At 38.2% G+C, this 25,079-nt stretch overlaps 1 protein-coding gene across 3 annotated transcripts in view; it reads right to left on the bottom strand.

The window, feature by feature from the left end:
• Nucleotides 1-413: 413 nt before the first annotated feature.
• The window catches only part of LOC145638739 (chaperone protein dnaJ 10-like), a 38,153-nt gene continuing 13,487 nt past the window's right edge, over nucleotides 414-25,079 (bottom strand). Inside the window, exons 5-10 of one of the 3 annotated variants that reach the window (XM_081689740.1) lie at nucleotides 21,102-21,231; nucleotides 18,107-18,265; nucleotides 8,449-8,627; nucleotides 8,273-8,353; nucleotides 7,999-8,151; nucleotides 414-950 (exon numbers count right to left, since the gene is read on the bottom strand). In XM_081689740.1, coding sequence (XP_081545866.1) covers nucleotides 837-950; nucleotides 7,999-8,151; nucleotides 8,273-8,353; nucleotides 8,449-8,627; nucleotides 18,107-18,265; nucleotides 21,102-21,231 — 816 coding nt within the window. In that variant the 3' untranslated portion in view covers nucleotides 414-836. Of the gene's footprint in view, nucleotides 951-1,640; nucleotides 1,773-7,998; nucleotides 8,155-8,272; nucleotides 8,354-8,448; nucleotides 8,628-18,106; nucleotides 18,266-21,101; nucleotides 21,232-25,079 lie in introns of those variants that run through there. The other 2 variants (XM_081689739.1, XM_081689741.1) reach the window with 2 other exon arrangements.

Raw genomic sequence — 25,079 nt, 5'->3', positions numbered from 1 at the left:
GAGGAAGCTAATGAAGTAATGATGATTGGCGAACATGGAAATGACCTTTTTTAGTTGTTAATCTACTACATTATATTGATTATCAAGCATGACATTTTGCGTGAGTTGATCTATTGTTATCACACGATCCAAAACATGATTCACTACACAAAAGTAGATCGGGCATGGTGTTCATCTAGGTTTACCTTTCAGTATGTTTCGGGTGCTAATGCATCCCGGACTTGTGAACTTGAAACCTTGCACCCCAGCTGAATATAGTGTGAATAAAAATCATCAGAATTTTTGAAGTCAAATGGGTTTGAAACATTAGTCCGGGACTCCAGGTCCAGTTAGCATATAAAATTTCTTATTACACTGAGGTGATATTAAATATTGAAAGTATAATACATACCAAAAAAAAAAAAAATAATAATAAAAATAAAAATTGAAAGTATAATCTGACAAATCAACACAGTATTTACACCCATACAAAAACCAATGAAAACAAGAACCCATTATTACTCATGCTGTAGAGACATTTCTCTGAAGCCATACTAAGACTATTTCAACAAAAGCAGGCATCGATATAAGACTGGAACGGAAAGATTTAGTATGGCTCCAAGAAAATGCCTATACAGCAAGAGTTGTATAGACATTTTCACATTCAGCAACCAATGACAACAAAGTTACTAGCTCATTTTCACATTGCTTCTCAAAAGGACCCATAAGAAATAAGATAAATGAAAACAAAAACCCATCTCTTAGATGACCTAATAATGATACAGTAAGTATAATCAAACATGTATTCAACATGGAAACCGAAAGCCAAACACGGGGGAGATACCAAACTACCATTACTACTCTTTGCCCGTTGAATGACTTCTTTGAACACCAGGAGGGGCTGTTGGCATTGGGTAGCTAATATGGCATTGTGAAGCATCAGCAAACTGGGGGGCAACCACATATGGAATCTGCAATGAGTATAGATAGTAAATTTCCAATGAATGCTATGCCCGAGCACTGACCAGGAAAATGTTTCTTTGAGAACATTTCATAGGACAAAAAAATTGAGTAAAAGACAGAAATATGGGCAGGCCAAGGTGTGTGCAAGGAACTTTAAGAAGTATGAATCAAATCAATCACCTAAACTTTTAGGGAGAGGAAATAAAACGGGACAAGCCCAAGCTTAGGATAACTAGGGTTGGCCCTTAACTCAATTCAAGCTAGAAAATTTTAATATCAATTTCCATGTTTCAGAGGAAACTCGCAAGTCATTTAGCTCAGTTTATTTAAGTTGCACATTCGAGCAACATTCTCGAGCTGAACTATGCTCTGTTTTGCCCGGCTTTTTAGATTTCAAGCTGAGCTCAAACAAGCACCTATCCAATAAGTTTCCAACATTTGACGTCGTTCTGAAACAATGGTATTCTCAGAAATTTAGTCTTTCTAGCCAGAGTCTACTAATATTAATACCACAAAACCAACCTGAAGCAACATTAATCTGACATGTATTACTATACAAGTGACGAGTTTGTGTCCAATCATAAGATTTAGCAAATTCACCATAATTTTGGATGTTTTTAGCCTAAAGTAAAGCTGTCATACGACACCCTACCTCACACAGTCACTCCTTTCTTTTAGTTTCTTTTCAAGTTCAACGTCTTTCTCCTCTCCTTTGATTTCTTTCTTCTCCTTATTCTTCTGCTGTTCACTGCTCTCCCTCTCCACTTTGATTTCTTCTACTGCTTCATCATCATATTGCCATCATCTTCTCGTAAGCAAGCTGCTTGCGACTGTGTGTTTTGGGTTGTTTTTGTAAGATGTTGAGCTTGAGATTTATCGCTTGAATTGGACAAGTTATATTGGCCTCATAAAAACTAAAATCATAGTTGACAAAACTTGATTTTTAATGCCCCAGATACTGTATGCATTAACATGATTCACAATATTAGAGGCTTTAAGTACACATTTTATGAGAATAAAGATAATCACAAGATTGTTACTTCGAATACTTATGTTGTAAACCAGATTGTGTTTTTTTTTTTGAAGACAACCAGATTGTGTCAGGAAATATAAAGCTGATTTTTTATGCCTTGATAATAGTTTAATCATGATTTTTGCAAGGTTTAGTGCTGTTAATGACATAGTATTTGTTATTGTTATTACCAAAGCATTAAGTAAATAAATACAAAGCTAAATTCCTAAAATATGGGGGCTGACCGCATGAACTAAAGTCTATCTCCTATGGTCATCCACAAAGATCCTCTTCCTCCATTCACTTCCATTCGGTCCCACTTTCTTCATGACATTTTAAACTCCTTCCATTTAAGTCATCATTTGCATTTTGGCCTCCCTGGGCCTCTTTGGAGATCTTCATCATCCCAATCCTCCACCTTCCTTACCACTTTCTCCTTTATTGTGTCCTTTAATATCCACAACTTCAATTTTCCTTCAAATAGCTACACTCATAATTATACCCCTCACGGTGTTCCCATATGATTTACATCATAATCAGATTATAACTTCCCACATCCATTGTTACTCCGACACTTTGCTCACTTGGATGTTGTGTCACTAGGATGTTGTGTGTCGACACGACACAATAATTGACAAAAGCTTATGTCAGTATGTTGAATAACAAGTGTCGATACTTGATATGTAGTTCACTGCCGACTCAATAATTTTCTTTGTAATGTCAGATCTTTGTTTAGATCAGTACTTATATCTAAAAAACACGTGAATTGCAAGACATCTGCCGACAATTACAAACGACAAACTAATTTATATCTTTTGTAGCTTGAGAGGTGCGATTCCATTGGTGAATTTTCCAGCATACGGTCCCGGTCACAAACATGGTGTTTAGATCAGTACTTATATCTTTTGTAGCTTGAGAGGTGCGATTCCATTGGTGAATTTTCCAGCATATGGCCCCGGTCACAAACATGGTGTTAGAATCCAACCTCCTTTCTATTTTATAAATGTTGGAAATGGTAATGCAATCGGATGAATTGCAAGGCCATGACGATCCGCACTTGTGGGAGATTAAACGATGTTCCGAGTACACTCGCGCCCAGTCGGGGGAATTTGGCTGCAAAGGGTTTTCGCGCCCGGTGGCGGGACCTCATATTGACGAGCCCAGCTGGGCGGCTCTAGCCTAGTTGCTTGCACGGGTAGAGAATCGAGATTGCCCGACTGGGCGTGACACCTAGTATGGGAGAGTCTCTCGTGCCTGGACGAGCGGCTGGTTGCCTGACCGGGCCCGCCTATTTCTTGAGTCAATTTGTTTATTTGTCGCATATTTTTAAGATACATATAAGTACTAGTATTGCCTTCTTCTTTATGATTATTCATACGAAACCTAAACACAACCCTACCCTTTGAGATCCGAACAATTCTTAAGCAATTCCAACCTTAGAATTCAGGTAAACAGATTGCGAAGGTCATTATGTAAAACTTGGGGGGCGTGCCTCACCGGGAAACTTGTATCGGTGGTAGCGTATTTTGCTTCTAAGGCAATGGATAATTGGATACCAAACCACGACACAACCGAAGGAGGACATGTCTTTGGTTCGAGTGTGACGATTGAATTTGTTCAAGGGAAGTTCTTGATTTGTCTATAATAATTTTTGGAATCAACGGTTATTTTTTTATTTTTTATTTTTCCCAACAATATAGAAACAAAATAGTATCAATTTTATATACTATTGATTGCCATGAACTAGGATCATTTTCGTATCAATATGAGATTTTGTCTGGCACAAAAGAATGGAGCAGAGGTAAGTTCTTGATGGTCTAAGGGAATGTGATTAAAATCCCATGTGGTGTTTTATTCCAGTGACAAAGTCTCGGATAATGAGTCTATGCTATTGAGGTAACCCTCTAAATAATATGATTATTAGATGTCTTGCTAGACATGTTACTTGATATTAAGTTTAATGCTCTTAACAAGTTGAAACTTTCCTTTATAGTAAGTGATGCATTTAAAAAAACATAGGAAATATTTTTTAGTTTATTTTTAATATTTTTAATAAATACTAAGCGTTACTCACTTTTCATTTTCATTCGTTTTCTAAAATTCTACTCACTTTTACTTTGCTCCTATCAAGACGACCTTTTATTCATTTTTTTTATCACCGAAAACATCACTAGTGGGACTAATCCCTTACTCTATATCTCTCTCCACTGTAAAGTAAAAGTAACCACATGTATATTCCCCATTTTCACTTTTCCTCGGTGTGTTGCTATATTAATCAAGTAGAAATCAAGAAAACGAAGGGAGTATTAGCTTGAAAGAAATTAAAATAAATAAAAACAAAAACACAAAATTAAGTCAAATGAGAAAAGTACTTATAAAAAGTTCAATGAGAAATGTCAAAGGTTGACAACAGATTTAACTAAATGTAAAAGAAAAGGAAAAATCCATAAGTAAAGGGAATCACTTGTTTTTCCCCCACCTACCCCAAACCTTTCTTTTCTTTTCTTTATTTTTTTCCAAAAAAAGATAATTGAAGCCTTGAAGATGTCAAAGAAAGAGTGATTGCTCTCCAACATTGATGAACACAAGCGAACATGAGGAATGTACCTATGATCTTGCATGTGTTTTTAAGCCCTATAACTATATCAAAATGCTTAAATTGCAAATCTAGGGTTTTCAATAATAGTTCGTCATCTCTCACAATCCGGGTTGCCAACTACAATGAATTGAGAATGGACGAAACAGGTACGTGGTTTGAGGCATAGTCCCACATTCTCGGTTAATCTAGAACTCCAAAATAGTGCACACTATCGAGGAATCAAACTAATAAGTCATACTATGAAACTTTGGGAGTGAATGATAGAACAAAGGTTAAGGATGTGAACATCTCATTAATTTAATTTGGATTTATGCGATTGACCGTGGAGGCAATCCATCTTATGAGACAACTAATGGAGATCTATCGAGAAAAGAAGAAGGATTTACACATGGTTTTAATTGATTTGAAGGCCTACGATAAGGTACAAGGGAGATTCTTTGTTGGGTTTTAACAAGAAAAGACATTTCGCGGATATATGTTAACATCATTAAGGATATGTATAAGGGAGCTAGCACAAGTGTGCAAATCACTATTGAGAAAACCGAAGAGTTCCCTATTACAATTGGAGTTCATTGTTTTACACTTATCCCTTTTCTTTTTGCTATAGTCAAGAATGAATTAACAAGTTCAATTCGAAATGATATACCATGGTGCATGACTGCATGATGTTTGCTAACAATATTGTGTTTATTGATAAGACAAAAGAAGGTGTGGAAAGTAAGTTGTAATCGTGTGGACGAACTTCAGAATCCCATGATTTGAAGGTGAGTAGAAATAAGACGGAATATTTGGAATGTAAGTTTAGCAGTGTGCGAAACAAGGAGACATGTGATCAACTTGGATTAGAAGGTTGTCCAAGGCTATGAGGTCTTAGGGATCTATTATTCAAAAGGATAGAGAATTGGATGAAGGTGTATCTTTTAGGAACAAGAATAGTAATTTATGTCAATAATTTTTGACATGCCTCTTAAGGTTTATAATCTAGGATTATTTGAGGTACTATTTATGTTTATACTCTAGGAGTCTAGGATTATTAGAGCATTAAATTATGTTCTTTATTCATACATTAACATTTAATTTTTTTTTATTTGCCTAATTGTTAAAGATTTAGCAAAATTCATGAGCATATTTGTATGATCAATCATGTCTCTTAATTTTAATCTCATGATTAGCCTTGTTTGATATTTCAGATTATTGATTTGTTCATGTCTCAAGTGCAAAGGTTTGGTACATGTGTAAAGGCTAAAAAGGGTATTATAGTATTGTTTGAACACTATGTGATAAACAAGATAAACAAAAACTGTACTTATGTCCAATTGTCAAAAATAAAGACTAAGATACTAACCACTAAAAGTGAAAGAGATTGGTAACCAATATTTATGAGAAGGTTCTTATAAAGTGTTGCACAAAGGAGGAATAGTTTTAGTATTACTTTCTTGCATCTTTTCACCCTTTAATTTGCACAAAGAGAAATCATACTTAATAATCGATTTTCCTAAGGCTAGCCAATGTTCATGAGTCAAGTTAATCAGGATTGGTTAAAAGGTATATTGGACTAAAGGTGGTCAAGGACACAGCGGCACTAGTTGCATTTGGCTTGGTAAAATCATGTGTAAGAATATTAACTCATATCTTTCTTTAGTCAAGCATACTAGTTAGACTTTTGCCTCACCATGTCTTAACCTATGATGGTTTTGTGTCAATCCGTGCTTTTACTTAAAAACACATGGGAGATTAGATTTTCAGTAATTAATTAGGACTTTAGGAGTTCAAATTGATTTAGTCATATGCAATAATAATAAAACAATAAAAGAATTGCAAAATTACTATTAAAGAGTTTTAGGATTTAATAAGGGGTAAGGGTACCTATTTTGGTCATAATGTTTCCACAATATATTTTCAACGTCAGTTATTATGAGTTTTTGGTTACTATATACTTCATCCGCTCCCTACTCGCAACATACCTTTTGGCATGCATTTTAAGAAAGGGGCTTGAGAGTGCAAACGAGCAAATTAATCGAAATTATTTAAACACAATTACTAGAAAAATTATTAGTTATTGGTGTTATAATTAAGAATTTTTTTTTCAGAAACAACCTTTTAAAGGCCTATTTTGTCACAAACTACCTTAAATATTTTTTTTGCACTTGACCTAGATATAATTTTTTTGTCAAAAAAGTCCATATCCTACTTTTCGACGTTAACCACCTATTACACGTGCCTTGCATGATAAGGTTAATTGAACAAATTTTTTTCGTGTTGATAAAGAAAACTTATACTACCTCCGTTTCATAAAATCTACAACAATATCCCAAAACGGAAACTACACATTGTGTGCAACAACAAAAAAAAAAAAACTTAACTAATATAGTAAATTTTTTAGTGTAAATCTACTGTTATACCCTTACTATATTTACTTAACTTCAATAAACAACATATTAACTTTTTTACCCAAATTAATTTATCCATACTTAAAACTCTAACCTACATCCTCTCTCCCCCCTCACAACCACATCCACCACCAAAATCACCAAATTTTCTCTCTCCTCCCTCTCAACCACCACCAACAGCAACCTTATTCTCTCTTCTCTCATAACCACCGCACCACCACCACCACTCATATCAAGTCGGCGACCATTTTCCCTCGCAAGTTCGCCGCTACTGCCCCTCTTTTCCCCTTCTCAAATTTGCCGCCCCACTTCGCCCCTTTTCAAAGTCGCCGCCCCTCTTTTCCCCTTTTCAAAGTTGCCGCCCCTCTTCGCCCCTTTTCAAAGTCGCCGCCCCTCTTTTCCCCTTTTCAAAGTTCACCCCTTTTCAAAATCGAAATTAGACAGTGGTAAGTTGTGGTTTGAGATCTAAATTAGTGGTGGTTTGTTGGGGTTTTAGATCTAAATTAGTGGTGGTTTGTTGGGGTTTCGGTTTGTCGAAGGTGGTAGGGTGGTTGTTTCAGTTCGTTGGGTGGGTTTGTTGGTAGTCAGCTGTCGGGTTGGTTGGGTGGGTTCTGGTCGGGTTGGTTAGTTGGGTGAGTTCGTTTGGGGGTAGTGAGAGTTGATGGGTGGCTGGTCAAGTTGGTTGTGGGGGTTTTGGGTGGTGGTTCAAGGTGATTGGTGGTAGTGGTGGGGTTTCTTGGGTGGTGGTTGTGGGGTTTTACATCTTAGTGGTGATGGGAGGGTGGGTTACAAGGTGGGTGGTGGTGGTATTTATTTTCTATCTCCTCTAATTAATCACATGTCCTTTTTTACTAATCTTTGCTTAAGAAATTGTCTTGGGGAATGTGAAAGAGAGTTTGTAGCAGATTTTATGAAACGGAGGTAGTATTTAGAGTCTGACTCTTAAAACTCGTCATTCAGGCAACGTGAGTAACTAGGCAATGTTTAAGATCAGAAACCAAGGATATTTTATCTTGTTAAGTGTAGCCCAATATCATAATGAGCAAAGATAGTACCTGTGTTGCAATTCCATTATAAGATTGGTCTTCCATTCCCCGGCTCTTGGGGGATGTCTTTGAAGCTAATGGATCATAGCTTGACTCACTTCCATTTAATTTATAAAGTTCAGCCCCAATTGCAGTATCAGCCTCATTGGTTTCAGATTTCACCTGCTGTAAGTATAAAGATGATTGATTTACTCAGAATATAAGCAAAGAAATTCAGCAATGTTAGATGATACAGCAGACAAAAAAAAAAAAAAAAAAAAAAAAACCAGAAAACTAAGATTACCTGAAATATTTTTCCTAGTGTTTTTAGCCCTTTTGCTCGTGCACGAAGCTCCTCTTTTTTGGCATTGTTGTCTTGAAGTACCTGGATAAGCAAAAGACATATTTGTCAGAAATAATAGTCAACTTGACCCACATACTACCAAAGTATTTAATACATAATTGGATAGGTATATCAACCATCTGACAAACACGAGAAAGAGTCCCTTCGATGTCAACAACATTGAGCTTCCACAAAGAATCTATCATCACTTTCTTGTGAGATTCCATATAGCTTTCAAGCTCTTCCTCAGTGTAGTTACCATCTGCATTGAGATGTCGTTTCATGTCTTCTTGTAGCTGAAATAAAGCGACAGCACCTAAGATGACCAACCAAAAAAGGGAAGAGATTAATGGACACAAATAACCAAGAGGAGTCTCAGAAGTGAGCTACTAATTAAAGATGATGTCATAAGGAACAGTTATCGAATAATTTCAATTTTGCTCCAAATCATCCAAGAAATCTCCAGACAACTCTTTTTCTACACTCGATTTTGAAGGAATTGAAATTATTTAAACTGATGAAAAGGAAATTTTACAGGCATAAATTTATATTTGCTGACCAAATTTGATTTTTACAAATTAAAATTAATTAAGCCAACTTTTTCTATGATATGTCAAGTAACACTGATTTGTATTCATCAAAACTTAAATTTTTACTGATTAAATCAAACTTTTTGAATGAGATAATTTTTTTAATGGAAAGGAACTTTCAGATTAGCTGTTTTTGCTGAATTAATTATTGATTTAAAATGAAGAAAACAGGGCCTCAGAAGGCAAACAACAAGAAGTATTTAACACCGGTTAAGAGTTCAAGTCTCGTACTGAAGTATGCTCTTCTCAATCCAAATTATATTGGACCACTTTGCAAAACTTAGCCCAGCCTTATTTTCTTTTTATTCCCTTTTTCCCATGGCCAAGGCATTCATTAACCATCTTTCTAACAAGGGAATCTCATTGATTCTATATATTTAAAAATTGGATCAATGAGTTGAGCATTTTTCCCCCTTCTTTTTACGACAAGATAAAAATACTATTATAGATACAAAACAGATAAATAGAGGAAAAGGCAGTTGATTCGGCAAAAAAATTGCCTATCTGGGTCTTGGCAGGCCGCTCGTGGGCCTCGAATTTGAGAGTGTACTTGCAAAATGGACCCAGAGTAGTGAGCCCGGGGCGGAGCCTTTGATGCCCATGTTAGATGCCTAATGATGTATAATTTGAGAGTATTTAGCGGAGAGAGAGTGGCGGATGGTCCTTTACCTTGGCCCCTAAGAAGAGTATATATGGTAGCATATGAGTATGCAATAATGGGCCCTTATTAGTAGAAACAAGAAACATGCTCTTTCTCCTTCTCTCTCTAGCTTTTTTTCTCAACTTGGGTGATCATCAGAGATTTTCCTTCTCGCTTTGGTGAGGGAACTGTGAGAGTCTCCTTGTGTGGGGATTAAGTTCGTTCTCATCAAATTGTTTTTATTTTCTTTTCTTTTTCTTGCAGGTATTGAAGCTAGCTCTAGTTTGTCTCTTGTGATCTTGCCTTTCTCATGGCCTCTATGGAAATAATTGATACCTCCATGGAGAACCTTACAGTCGCTTCACTAGATGGTATGCCTGAAGACAACCCTATGGTGGTGGATACTAACACAACTGAAACCAGCCCTCCTTCTACGCCTTCCCCTCTATTGTTCCAAAACCGATTATGTCTTTTAGAGAAGCCGTCAAAGGTTCTTCACAGTGGTTCTCTGCGGCACGTGAAATAGTAGTTTCTTCTCTTTAGTGGGACGACGAGCCCATTTCCCTTCCTAACTCCAGCAACGCCGTCTCCTTCCCTAAGGAAACACTCACTAAGCTTTTAAGCCCATGGAAGCTAACGCTAATGGGCAAATGCCTAGGCATCTTGGTAAGGCCATCCTTTATCACCCAAAGGATAAGGGAAGGTACCTTGGAAGTCATTGACCTCGGAAGAGATGTTTATCTATTTAGGTTTTCAATCAACGATGACTATGACAGAGCCCTTCTTGGGGGGGGGGGGGGGGGGGATGCTTTGTTCTAGACCACTATCTTATGCTGACGAATTGGAAGCCGAACTTCAGACCGTCAATGAATCCTTTTGATAGAATGACGGTTTGGATAAGGTTTCCAGAGTTGCCGGTTGAATACTATGATTAAATTGCCTTCTTCGAAATTGCCAAAATACCCGAAAACCCTATCAGAGTTGCTTAATGCTACCGATCATCTAACTCGAGCTTAGTATGCCAGGGTTTGTATTGACATTGACCTCAAGGCACTGTTAATCACCTCAGTCTGGGCTAGGTTAGCAACGGGTGGAAACAAATTGAATACGAAACATACATTCACTTTGTTGAACTGCGGAATTATTGGTCCTCAAAAGGAATATTGCAATGAGATAAAAAAAAAGGTAAACAATCTCTAACCCACACTCCTATTCGGCCAACCCTTCTACCTCTACGCCCAATACCAACCTTCCCCACTTGGAAAGCTCTTTATCTTTTGAAAACCAAGGTTAACAAATGGGCTCCACCTCTTTACCCAAATTGTTAGATAAAAATATTCCTTAACCCCCCAAAACATATGGTCCATGGACCATTATCTCTAATAAAAGATTTCCCCAAAGAAAAATAACACTAAAAGTCATCAAATTCCAAAACCAAATTTAAATAATTAAATTAATCAAAAAAGACACTTTAAACCAAAAGCCTACAATAAAAAAGTTGTTTCCTAAGAAAACTCCTTCCAAGTTCTGACTTTTAATGGAGCTCCTTAAAAGATAACTCTATTCTCCAAGAATGTGAAGAGCCTTGCGTGCAATCTTCATTTATTGAAGCCACCACCCCACATAATTCTCGCCACTTGGCAGTGGAGGTGGAAGCACCAATCATTGCCATGGAAACCCACCCGAATTCTCTTCATCTTCCAGCTTTAAAACCTACAAAACTTCCCTCTTCTACTTCCACTGAAATTGATTCATCTCCAAACAAATTACACACAGATAAACAAACCTAAACCCAGAGAAAAAACCATGGAAATTTTTTTACCCAAAACACCGCCGAATTCTCGCCGTTAAACTCGAATCCAGAACTGACCCCCGCTTCAACCAGAGCACCAGCTCCGGTGACTCAATCCTTAGGAAACCGCCACCAAATGCCACCCTATCTTCACCCACGTTCAATAGCAACACCCTCTCAACCACCCCTACCTCCCTCATGAAAAATCTCAACGGCCCTCTTCCTGTCACTGCCACACCCCCCGAGCCGCCGGGATAGGAACCTCATTCAATCCGTAAACAATTACCCTCTTATCCTACCACCATTCCTCACAAATTTACCCACTCTCCCTCTATCATTAGATCCCATAGAGAAAAACGTCGAGTTATTGGAAAGCCTTAAGACTATGTTCCTGACTCAAAAGGGTAAAATTTAAGGGTAAAATTACCCTACACTAGAATGGGTATGACCATATTGGTGGCGAACGTTCGAATGAAATACTTGCACAAAAATTTGGGAATGCGAATAACCCCATTGCCGAAGCCCAACTTTGAATGGAGTACTTACCAAAAAATGTGGGAATGAGTATAACCCCATTACCAAAGTAAGCTTCAAATGGAATAACTATCCAAAGATCTAGAAATGAGTATAAATAAAGTACTTACCCAAAAATTTGGGAATGAATATAACCCCATTACAGATTCCCACCTTCGAATGTAATACTTACCTAAAAATTTGGGAATGAGTATAACCCCGTTATCGAAGCCCGATTCGAATGGAATACTTACCTAAAATCTTAGGAAAGAGTATAATCCCATCTCGAAGATGTACTTACCCATCAAATATTTCGCACAGCTAAAATTTGTTTTCTCAAAATTTGAAATTCTTATAAAATATTAAAGTGCTGAAATTCGATTTTGAAAGAAATTTAAAATAAAACCTAATTCATATTTCAAATAGAATTAATCTGCGAGCTTACACCCATTTAAAATAGGCATATACCTCATGCTCGAGTTTTATTGCTTAAGGATTCTTGTATCTATGCATGTGCTTTTCTTTGAGCAAATTGATCTTTTCTTTTGTTTTTGGGCAATGTGAATTGTTTGAGGACAAGCATTTGACTAGCTTGGGGGGATTTGATACGTGGTTTATTTGATTACTTATTGTGTTGATTTAAACCCTATTTTGCAATCTTTTCCCCTCTGTCTAACCCGTTTTGTATATAAATGTTGTGCCTCAGCTTTTCCCCCTCTTTGTATGTGTTTGTCCATGATTTCCAGGTGTTATGACTCACTTTGACAAGCAATCAAAACTCAGAATGGAGTTCAAGGCGGTAGAGCAGGCGTGCACCTCTCGAGGAGCGGGCGCTCCATCGAAATTACAACTTTCTGCCCAAGTCCAAACCTGTGAGGAGCGGGCGTGCACCCTAGCTGGAGCGGGCGCTCCTAGCTGCTTTAATACATTCTGCCTTAAAGTGAAGCAGGGAGGAGCGGGCGTGCACCCTCCTTGGAACGAGCGTTCCTCCCCAAGAATCTTGAATCTGCCATATGTTCCTCCCCAATTATTTGAATTCTGACTTCTTCCGAGGCAAGTAGGAGCGGGCGCGTAGCTGTTCGGAGCGGACGCTCTTAGCGCAGGCGCGCCTCATCTAGCTGGAAATCCGTTTTATTTTGACGGATTAACCTGTGTAATTTGGGGAGTATAAATACTTCCCCTTTAGTTCATTTGGAGACAAACAACAGTAGCATAGTTTTTAGCATCTCCTCTTAGTTTGAAACAATCTATTTTGATAATTTGGTTTAATTTTCCTCAAAAGAATCATTGTAATAGTGAGTTTCAAGGATTATTCTCAAAATTTGACACATTGTACTCAACATTTGAAGCTTCAATTAGTAATTTCTTCCACCTTCATCTATTTAACTTCTGATTTCATTTTGTACTTGCATGTCACTTGAATCTTTTTAGATCTTGATAATTTATTGTTGGATGATATTTTATTTATTAGTTAATCACTTTTCCCCGATTATTGAAATAGTTAGAACCCTAACCCTTGTTTACATGTTATTTAAGATGAGTTGTGAGTAGTCTTCCTTGCTAGGGGCTGGGTGAAGCTAACCTATTGGTTAGTTATGTAAATTTGGGAAAAGTAATGATGTTTAAATTGCTTAGTCGGTGGTTGCTTAGTCGTTGGTTAGCCTACAACAGCATGTCACGTGCTGACTCTTTCCCTAAGTCCTTTGCATGCGTCCTACTAGAATTACCCCTGCAACTCTAGTCAAGGATCTCCAAAGTACCTTAGCTATGCTAAGTATGATGCTCAAAGTTAAGTGAGTGAAACTAAAAAATGGCTAAGTAAGCAAGCAAAAGTGAACAAGAGAGAATTCTTTAAGAATGCTTTGTATTGCTTGAGAGAACTTTACAAATGTGTGGATGGATGTACAAATGAGGGGAAGCAGCCTATTTACAGTGCTCCCTAAGGCCTAGATGCTTCTTATCTAGAAAGTTCTAACCTCCTCAATTGGAGGGTTCTAGAACAAGGTCATTCTAGAGAATTCTACACTAATCCAATCTACATCTCTCTTGTACATAGTCCTAGAATAATCTAGACTACTCTAGTGTACAAAGAATATACAAGATTGCCCTAGAAGATTCTAGAAGCTTTCGGAAGGCTCACGAACCTTGTAGTGCAATCTGGAACGTTGTGGGGGCCCATCTCCAATATCCGTCTCGACCATTATCTTCATTGGGCCTAAAAACGGTGGACCCCCAAGTTTCAGCCTATTTGGGCTTCATTTGGGCTCCCAAATGGCCCATATTGTGTTACTGTCATTTAGGTGTTCACTAGGAAAACAACACCATATCAAAATAAAGCTCTTTAGGGGAGTGATGCTTCCTAGCACCCATGAGCAACTCCCTTGGCCCGATGTGTTGCCTAGTCCCCAAGTAAAATTGTTTGCTGGGTGGGTGTGGGACTTGAGTCGTGACATGCTCCCCCACCCAAGTCTTGACGACCTCGTCAAAAGCGTCCCTCGAACTCGGTGATCTTCCCATAGGTTTTCCTCTTTCTCCCATGATGCTTCGCTGTCCGGAAGACCCTTCTAACGAACAAGATACCCATTGTAGTTTGGTACGTCCCGTCTTCTTATGATCAAAAGATGTCACAACTGTCGCGGGCGCCCGTTGTGACTCGCCCCCCGAAGGATCCTCCTCGTCGCCATGGTAGGGCATAAGTAAGCTTACATGGAACACCGGGTGTATTTTTAGCTTGGATGGCAACTCAAGCTTGTACCTCACCTTCCCGACCTTCCTTACGACCGGGAATGGTCCCTCGTACTTCTGCACAAGGCGGCTTTTGTGCACCTTGCGGAAGACCTTGTATTGAAGGGATAGCTATTTTACCATAACCAAGTCACCAACTTTGTGCTTGTCGGCCCATTTCTTCATTTTCTTTTCTACATTGTCCAAGTAGGCCCTTAAGAAGTTGAGATATCAAGCTGTTCATGCCACCCTCTAGCAAAATTATATGCAGCGAGGCTACTTCCCGTGTAGCGTGATGCAACTCCTTGTGGAGTCGAGGGTTGGCCCCATGACTAAATCGAATGGACTCTTGAATTGGGCAATGTCCATCAACTTAGCCCAATCTTGTTGGAAAGTGCCTATAGAGCTCTAGCAAGGCATTCACCCTCTCCGTTTGCCCCTCAGGGTGAAAGCTTGTAGAGAAGTGTAGTCCAGACTCAAGGAGTTTGAATAGCTCCGTCCAAAACTTGGTCGTGAACCTTGGATCTCGATCACTAATAATGCTTTTTGGCAAGCCCCAATATTTCATGATATGCTTGAAAAAGAGCTTGGCGACTTGCCAGCAGTACAATTCTTTGGTGCTGGTATGAAAGTCCCATCGTTTGAGAAGCGGTCCACTGCCACCATGATAGAACCGCACCCTTCAGACTTGGGCAGAGCTGAGCTGAGATAAAGTCCTTGGAGACGCTCTCCCAAGGATAGGCAAGGGTTACTTGCCGACACGCGTTGCTCGATCTTATCTTGCTAACATAAGATAAGTCAGTACATAAGCCTCCACATCATCACGCATATGTGGCCAATAATAAGTGTCTTCTAAGAGCACCAATGTGCGTTGAGCGTCATGTCACGACTCATGTCCCACACCCTTGATAGCGTCAATGCGGTCGTATGGGCAGTAGGTAGCAACTTGGGCCAAGGGAGATGCCCATGGGTGCTGGTAAGCACCTTCCCCCTAAAGAGCTTTATTTAGCACCCTTGCTGAAATACTAGTGAACACCGTATTGACAGTAACACAATAATAAGTCATTTGGGAGACCAAATGAAACCCAAATGAGCCCAAACTTGGTGGTCCACTGTTTTTGGACCCAAGGAACACGATGGTGCAGCCAGATTTTCAAGGAGAAGTTCGGAACATTCTAGAATGCGCTAGGAGTCTCGGGATACGTCCGGAAGCTTCTAGAAGTTTCTAGGTTGCTCTTGTACATACTTGTAAACTTTAGAGTAGTGTAGAACACTCCGGAATTATGTACATATGAGTAGGAACTCAGATTGTATAGAAGGCTCTAGAAAAGCAAGCTTCTAGGACCCTTCATTTGAGGAGGTTAAAAGGATCTAGAGTAGAACATTCTAGTTACTTGGGAGGCCTATAAATAGGACCTTCCTCTCATTTTGCAATGTATCCAAGCATTTTGTAAACACTCACTCTCAAGCAATACAAAGTTCTTTAACTTACTCTCTTGTGTTCTTACTACTTCTCACTTACTTAGCTTTCGTTGCCATACTTGCTAGAAGCAGTACTTAGGGTTAGCCTTGACTAGCAGCCTTTGGGAAGGAAGTTAGTGGGCGCACGTGTACACTACACAGGAAGTAGCCCCGTTGCATATGCTTGCTAGAGGGTGGCATGAACAGCTTGATAACTCAACTTCTCAAGGGCCTACTTGGACAATGCAGAAAAGAAGATGAAGAAATGGGCCGACAAGCACATAAGGCCCCTAGAGTTCCAAGTTGGTGACTTGGTTATCGTAAAATTACTAACCCATCAATACAAGGTCTTCCGCAAGGTGCACAAAGGCCTTGTGCAGATGTACGAGGGATCATTCCCAGTCGTAAGGAAGGTCGGCAAGGTGAGATACAAGCTTGAGTTGCCGCCCAAACTAAAAATACACCCGGTGTTCCATGTAAGCTTACCTAAGCCCTACCATGGCGACGAGGAGGATCCTAAGGGGCGAGTCACAACGGGCGCCCGCGGCAGTTGTGACATCTTTTGATCAGGATGTCGAGGTGATTGAGGCAAAAAAGGCCATAAGAAGACGGGACGTACCAAGCTACAATGAGTATCTTGTCTGTTGGAAGGGTCTTCCGGATAGCGAAGCATCACGGGAGAAAGAGGAAAACCTATGGCAGTTCAAGGGCAAGATCACCGACTTCGAGGGACGGTCTTAACAAGGTCGTTAAGACTTGGATGGGAGAGCATGTCACGACTCAAGTCCCACACCCACCCAGCAAACAATGTTACTTGGGCACTAGGCAACACATCGGGCCAAGGGAGTTGCCCATGGGTGCTAGGAAGCATCACTCCCCTAAAGAGCTTTATTTTGATATGGTGTTGTTTTCCTAGTGAACACCTAAATGACAGTAACACAATATGGGCCATTTAGGAGCCCAAATGAAGCCCAATCAGGCTGAAACTTGGGGGTCCACCGTTTTTAGGCCCAATGAAGATAATGGCCGAGACGGATATTGGAGATGGGCCCCCACAACGTTCCAGATTGCACTATAAGGTTCGTAAGCCTTCCGAAAGCTTCTAAAATCTTCCAGGACAATCTTGTATATTCTTTGTACACTAGAGTAGTCTAGATTATTCTAAGACCATGTACATAGAGAGATGTAGATTGGATTAGTGTAGAACTCTCTAGAATAACCTTGTTCTAGGACCCTCCAATTGAGGAGGTTAGAAATTTCTAGATAAGAAGCATCTAGGCTTTAGGGAGCACTATAAATAGGCAGTTTCCCCTCATTTGTACATCCATCCACACATTTGTAAAGTTCTCTCAAGCAATACAAAGCATTCTTAAAGCATTCTCTCTTGTTCACTCTTGCTTGCTTACTTAGCCATTTTCTAGTATCACTCACTTAACTTTGAGCATCGTACTTAGCATAGCTAAGGTACTTTGGGGATCCTTAACTAGAGTTGCAGGGGTAATTCTAGTAGGACGCGTGCAAAGGACTTAGGGAAAGAGTCAGCACGTGACATGCTGTTGTAGGCTGACCACCGACTAAGCAACCACCTTCTTTCTCTCGCTCTCTGTTCTTTTGTTTTGTTAGATTTTTTCTGCATTTAAGTTATTTTATTTACATCTTTTTTATTCATTGGTGTGATTATGTGGGTTTTATTTTTTCCCTATTTCCATTCCTATTGTAGGTTTCTGCTTTTTTTTCTTCTTATTTTCTTTTTTTTTATCTAGATGTAATTTTAATCTTAATGTTGTTATGTTTTGAGTTTTGTGATTATTAAAAAAAAAACTTTTTATAGATTTATATTTTGTTGATTTTTTTGGCATATCTATCCATGTCGTACCCGTTTTTTGGAATTTTGGATTTTGCCACATTTCGTTCCTGTACCCGTTTTTAAACCCGTATCTGTTTTTATGCTACATAGCTAAGTACGATTGTAAGATCCTACAAACTTTCGGTGACGTGTTTTTGGATCATAAGATCCAAATCAGATTTCAATAAACATAATATAGCAAGTAGAAACAAGGCCATTTTTTACTTACCTGTTGCCGCTGTTACTTGAGATTTTATAACATGACCTTTGTTCCTGAACCATTCAGCAACAAAAGGTACACCAAGGTATATTGCCTTTTTTCCAAGCTCTTTAGCTGCCTGTCTTGAGTATATATAACCAATTGTGTTTAACATATCAACACCATATGCTGCAGAAAAAAGTCAAAGTTTGAATTAGAAAGATTTAAAAAAAAATAATAATTACAATTCAATATTTTATATAGTGGTTAGTTAAGAGAAGTAAATGTTAAGACTTTAGTTGCACAAAACTTCACATGTATCACGAATCTGTTATAATTATTTTGACTAAATTTGTCTGGTTTTTAGTTATTGGAAGTGACGTCCAATGGGAGCTACACTTTAAAGAAATATATTTCAAAACCGAATTTCATTTTGTACTGAATTGGACTAGACTTGGATTCAAACTTGACACTGAATTTACACCCCTATCAGTTTAGAAAGTTGGTAACATTATGGAAAGGCACACTGTGTATACATTTTTTTAAGGTGTAGACAACTAAAAAATACAGAAATCATTGAAAAATAAAATTCAATTGATTTGGTATGAATCTGAAATTAACAAAAAAAATGACTACACACCTTTCAACCCTAGCCTAAATAGGCTTCAAATAAACTCAAAGCATGTAACAACCTCTATTAGGCCCACAAACCTCCAAACTCCATCAAATGGCCAAAGCCCGCCAAAAACCCTAAATCAAAGCCCTAAATGTAGAGAACTGCTTGTTACGACTTAAGTCCCACACCCTTCATAATGTCTAGTAGGCAACAATCTTGCCAAGAGAGATGCCCATGGGGTCAATAAGCACCTTCTCCCTATAGAACTTTATTTTTAAGGGTGTAAATGAACCAAGCCGATCAATAAACTACTCATGTTCGGGCTTGGTTAAAGCTCGTTCATGTACGTTTATTTAATAAATGAGCCGAGCTTGAACAAATTTTAAAGCTCGTTTAATAAATGAGCTTGAACACGAACATAGATATGCTCGTTCATATAAGTTCATGAGCAACTCGTTTATTTATATTCATAAACTACTCGTTTATTTATGTTCATGAATTATTTATTTATTTACAATTGTTAATTTAGTTATTAAATTTATAATTAAGATTTAATTATTATGCTAATTTTGAAAATTTCAAATATCAAAAGTACAAAGCTCATTTATTGGAGAAGCTCGATTATTATTAAGTTAGTTCATGAAAGGCTCGTTAAATAAACGAGTTGTTCACGAACCGTTCGTGAACATATAGTGTACTAAATGAGCCGAGCAGAAATTTGAGCTCGCTTGAAAGCTCGGGATAGGCTCAGCAAAAGGTGCAGACGCTTGCTGAGCCATCGCCGTCGCCGAGTTCTTGCTCGAGTTCAAGGATTCGAAGAAGGATGGTGAAGGTGGTGGACACAAGGGAAAAGGCGGGGGAGCGAAACCCACTGATCGAAGCAGTAGCAGCAACAATCAGTTCGAGAAGAAGGACAAGGATAAGGGCAAGGGCCAATCATTCGCTTCTTCGTCGAAAAATAGCAAGCATCATGCTTACGGCATAAAAGCAGAGGGCCGCATTAGGCTAGGGAATGCCCACGTAGACAAAGGCACAAAGTGTTAGCGAAAAATTAGGGTAGTATGGGTATTTCAAGTAATAAAGACAAAGAAAAATGGGGGTGTTTTGGTAATTTCATACTATTCTAAAATGGAAAGATACTAAATGAGAACAACATTTTGGATCACCCGAAATAAAAAGTGAGCACTTACGGATGGAGTAGTAAGAGAGGAAAAAAAAAGAGAGAAAAACTAAGAGACTAGGTAATTAAAGCGCACATAGTTTTAAAACTCTCAATGACATTTATATACTAGATACCAACCCATGAAACATTGAAGACTAATTTCAAAAGATGGGGAAAAAAAATTGTGTGAGAAACAATTTGATCATAGGGGGCATGTTGGATGGAGTAGTAAGAGAGAGGAAAAATATATATATATATTAAAGAGAGAGAAAAACTAAGAGACTAGGTAATTAAAGCGCACATAGTTTTAAAACTCTTAATGACATTTATATACTAGATACCAACCCATGAAACATTGAAGCCTAATTTCAAAAGATGGGGAAAAAAAATTGTGTGAGAAACAATTTGATCATAGGGGGCATGCTGGTTAATGAACTTTCCCAAAACCAATATCCCTGGTTTTCACTTTACTAGTACATAAAAAAATTGTTTATGCAGATGCGTCATTGAAGATAAGAGTGATTGATGTGGTAAATGAATCTAAGGACAAAAAATGGATCAATGGAATAACGTGAAAGTGTACAAAACTTCCAGAAAAGGACAAACAAGAGAAAGTGTTAAGAACACTCAAAACAGTAGGTTATTTGTGCGTGTGAAACAGAAAACGTCAGATCCGTAACAGGGCCATAGGCCTTCAAATCTTGCCTTGACAATAACCCACACATATAAAGGAAATTAAAGGCTAAGCAGATGTTTATAAGCGGGTGTGAAGCCTTCTTTCTGTAAGCATTAATATCTGCAAAAGATAATCCTAGGCCTGAGGTCCGTTTTACTTATGCTAGGAGAAGGGCCAGGAATAATAGTGCTGTTGATGTGGGAAGCTGAGCTGGACAGAGTTAGTTATGCTTGAGGGCAGAAGAGTAATTCAGAATATAGTTTGTTATTTTGATTCCCTGTGTTAGCTGTAATAATTGAGTTTGTTAGGCTAATTTCTGATTATAAATATGGTTAAGGGATTGGGGGGAAGGTATCGAGAAAATATTGTTGAGTTGTTTGGGAGAGAGCCTTCCTCTCGAAAGAGGGCATTTGTGTTGTAATCTTTTCTGGAATTGCAATACAAAATATCTGGGTAGCTAAATACTTCTCTTGATTGCTTGAATCATTCTCTGTTTTCATACCTAATTCTAGCAATATCCTGTCATATCACCACCTGTAAATTTGAAGAGAAGACAATCAAGAAATAGTACCTGCACTAGAAAGTCTAGAGACTTCAGCTTCAGCATTACTCTTAAAATTCTCTTTACTTCCATTCACATATTGGTTGAGTCGATCTTTTAATTTTTCTGCAAGTTTCTCTTCCCTTTCCTTTTGAATTACCTATTATAATCACAATTTGTGGACAAATTGAAAAATATTTTAAACTAAACTGGTAACATAAACAAACCCGCTACAAATATCGATCAACAATGCTAAAAACAATATGGCAATCACAATCAAAGCACGATCGCCTAACTACATCAGAGGCTATATCATTAATATATGTTCTAACAAAGATGTAAGTACAACTATAATTGCGATGGAACTTCAGCCAGAATGAGGCCCTATCCTACTGCAACCCAATTTAATGAAAAAGAAAATCTTATCCGAATCCAATATACAAAAAGTTAAATGTCGTATCTATTTACAAGATCCGACTCAAGTTGCAATTTAAATCGTGCATACTCCAACTCAATTCCAACAAATAATAAGTGTATGCAGATGATTTAAATAACACTCCAGAAATTCTTTTCTCTTAAAATTTCTAGCTTGATAATATAGAACAAATTAACGATCAATAAAAGTTTCTCGCTTGAATTATGAAGCTTGGCTAGAGTTGTAAAATAAAGAACATTTTTTTCAAAATATAACACAATTTGAGGAAAAAAATCAAAAAAAAAAAAAAAAAAAAAAAAAAAAAAACAAGAAAAAAATCAAACGATTTTGATCAAAGTGAGAAATGGGACATGGGCTAGATGTCCAATGTGAGAGGACCCAACCTCACCCAAGTCGTATCAGAGTTACTATTACTCAACTCAAAATCGGACAAAATCCAATCTGAATTTGACCTATTAACAATTCTTACAAATTGTATGCTTCCCCTATTTTTAATAAGTACAACATATGGATCTTTACGATTGTCAATGCACATCTTTGACCACTAATATCTCTAATTATTGTTTTGCAAAGCCCCACATGATTATATCTTTCCTAAATTAAAAATTACAAATGATGGTCGACACTTGTATCAATAGTGTAAAAATCAAATGTTGCAATAACTAAAAAGAAAAAGGAAGTATAAAGAATTAGTCTTTGAAAATCATTAAAGGTATTTAAAAGAAATGCTCTCCGTAATAATCGCAATATTTTCCTTTCCATCCGTTTCATAATAATCGCAACACTTTTTATTTGAAAGGACCAACGACTATTTTTATTTTATTATTTCTCTCTCTTACCAACCCCACTGACACAATTTTTTTTTTATCTAACCAAGTAACAATTAAAAAAATGAAAAATGAAAAGAATAATTCCATCTTTGCTCAATCTCCCAAAAACAATCCTACCTTCAATTTATTCCAGAACAATCCACCTATGAACACCCATTTTCTTTTACGGAAAAATTAGAAAAAATAATCCCAACTTAGTCTAATTTATGTAGAATAATCCCAACTTTCGTTAATACTGGAATAATCCGAACTTTAGGGGATCTTCTTTTTCTTCAATCCCACATACCGGTTACCGGTTGAATGGTTTTTTTTTTTTTTTTGTTAAAATGACACGTGTCAAAAATTAATTGGTTTAAAAATATAAAAACAAAAAAAACCAAAATTAAAAAAGAAAAAACCACCCAACCAAAACCCCAACCACCCTAAAAAACCGGCAACCCGCCGGCCTAACCACCTCCCTCGTCGGTTAGCCGTCTTCCCCCCCCCCCCCCACTAGAGTCGCTGGTCCGACCACCATCCCCCTCCCCAAAACTCCCACGCCACCGGCCAAACGGCCCAAAACCACTAGCCCCACTCCCGAAAACAACCAGCTCCACTCTCGAAACATCCCTCTAAACCACCAACCCCACTCGAAAACCACTCTAAACCACCAACTCCACTCGAAAACCCCTCTAAACCACCTTGCCCACTCCCGAAAACCACCAAATACCCCTTCCCCGCCATCGAAGGTTTTCGGGGTGGGGGGAAGAGTAATTGGGGTTTTTCGGAAGTGGGAAAGGCCTTGCTTTGGTGGTTGCGTGGGGGGGTTGCAGGGGATTTCGAGGAAGGGGGAAAACGGCAAGGGAAGAACGCAGTCCACCGAGGAAAGAACGGCGGCTGTCCGGCAATGGCGAGGCGGCGAACTTTCTGTGGTGGTGGAGGTTAGGGTGGAACGGTGCAGCTGGCTGGGTTTTTCTTTTCTTTTTTTTCTTTTTTTTAAATTTTTTTTTTACCAATTAGGACTTGACACGTGTCAAGTGACCTGATATTATAGGTCATTGACTTTGGTTGACCGGTTAGGGATTGAAGAAAAAGAATGACCCCCAAAGTTCGGATTATTCCAGAATAAATCAAAAGTTGGGATTATTCTAGCAAAATTGATGAAAGTTGGGATTATTATTTCTAATTTTTCCTTCTTTTAATGAACCTTGACCGGTTGGTAACCGATTTTCTTAGGTAGCTTGCCACATGTCAATGTCTAATTGGTCTATTTTATTAAAAATTCAAAAAAAAAAATATTTATCCCGCAAAGTCCCAACCCATCCTGGCAGCCAACTCCACTCCTTCCCTGCCAGTCACGCCCTCACCTTCCCCGTTAGCCCCACCCACCAACACCCATGTCTTTCCCTTCTCGGCAGCCTTAGCTTAGCCCATCCACACCCCCGTCTTCCAATTTCCCAGCAGCCCCACCCCCACCTACACACCTATCACCGCCAACCCATCCACCGTCTCAACCCTATCACAACTACCATAATCACCACCAATAACAATCACCAACTCCCCATAACCACCACCCCACCATAACCCACCACCCCATTACAATTTTGCTTTGTTCTCTAACATTTTCTTCTTATTTTCCTTTTTTAATGCTTTGTATATTTGATCTATGGATTTGTTCACCATTCACCATATTCAACCCCAAAAAAATGTGGTTGCTCCTTTAAATCTCTTATTTTTGCTCTTTTCCTTAATTTATCTTTTCAATTGAGATTTGTAGGTTTGTGGGATTTTGTTGTTGTCAGAGATGCATTTGATTGGACGGAGGAAACCTGTCATAGAAGCAGGAGGGGAAAAGGAAGGGGTGGGTGGGTGGTGGTGTTATTGGGGTGTTCGGCCCATGTTGGTGGTGTTGTTGGCGGCAATTTAGGGGTTATGGTTATGGTGTTGGCCATAGAAGTGGGTGGGGGAGGTGAGAGGATTGGGACTTCAGGAGAAAAAAATTTACATGTTTAACAGGTTGTAAGTCATTTAGCCTGTTAAAAGAAAATAAGGGTCAAAGATGAGATTGTTTAGGAATAAATTGAACGTGGGACTGTTTTTGGTCTAGTAAAGGTGAAATTATTTATTTCCAATTTTCTTTTAAGATATCCCCACTAACTACTCTTTATATTATTAAATTCCTTCTTAGTCTTCACCCTATAATTTTCCTAAAACTTTGTGTCTCCCTATGGTGATTATTACGAAACATATAAGTACTTTAGAAGAGAGTAGTAAATGTTCATTGTCTTCACTAAAAAAAAAACATTTTTATGGTTATGGTTATACTTAAAATGAAATAAAGTTTAGGGAGCATAATTGAATTTTAAAGGCATTTATTTCTTAAAAAGTGGATTCTAAGGAGATTAGCTCCCACACGAAGTTCGGTTTTGAAAAACAACCCAAGGGCATGTTAAATATTGACACTAACATAACACGTCAAACAAAGACCTTTTAATTTTACATTTTAAAAGCACGAAAGTACAAAAACAATATTCTTCTTTTAACAAAGCATAATTGTAGACCTTATTGATTACACCCTTATCTCCATCATATCCATCAACCGAACCTTTCCAACTCATTATGGTTGTTTTGACCTTTCCATCTTAAAAACTTCGTGCCTAAAGGGTTCCAAATCATTCAAATAAATAGTAATAGAATAATTTTAATATATATACTATCTCCGTTACATATTGTTTGCAACGATTTGACATAAAGCTGAGAGGA

This window comes from Chenopodium album, chromosome 7 (genome assembly GCF_948465745.1).
Source record: "Chenopodium album chromosome 7, dcCheAlbu1.1, whole genome shotgun sequence".
NCBI classification, from domain to species: Eukaryota; Viridiplantae; Streptophyta; class Magnoliopsida; order Caryophyllales; family Amaranthaceae; genus Chenopodium; species Chenopodium album.
This window is presented reverse-complemented; position numbering and strand designations above follow the sequence as displayed.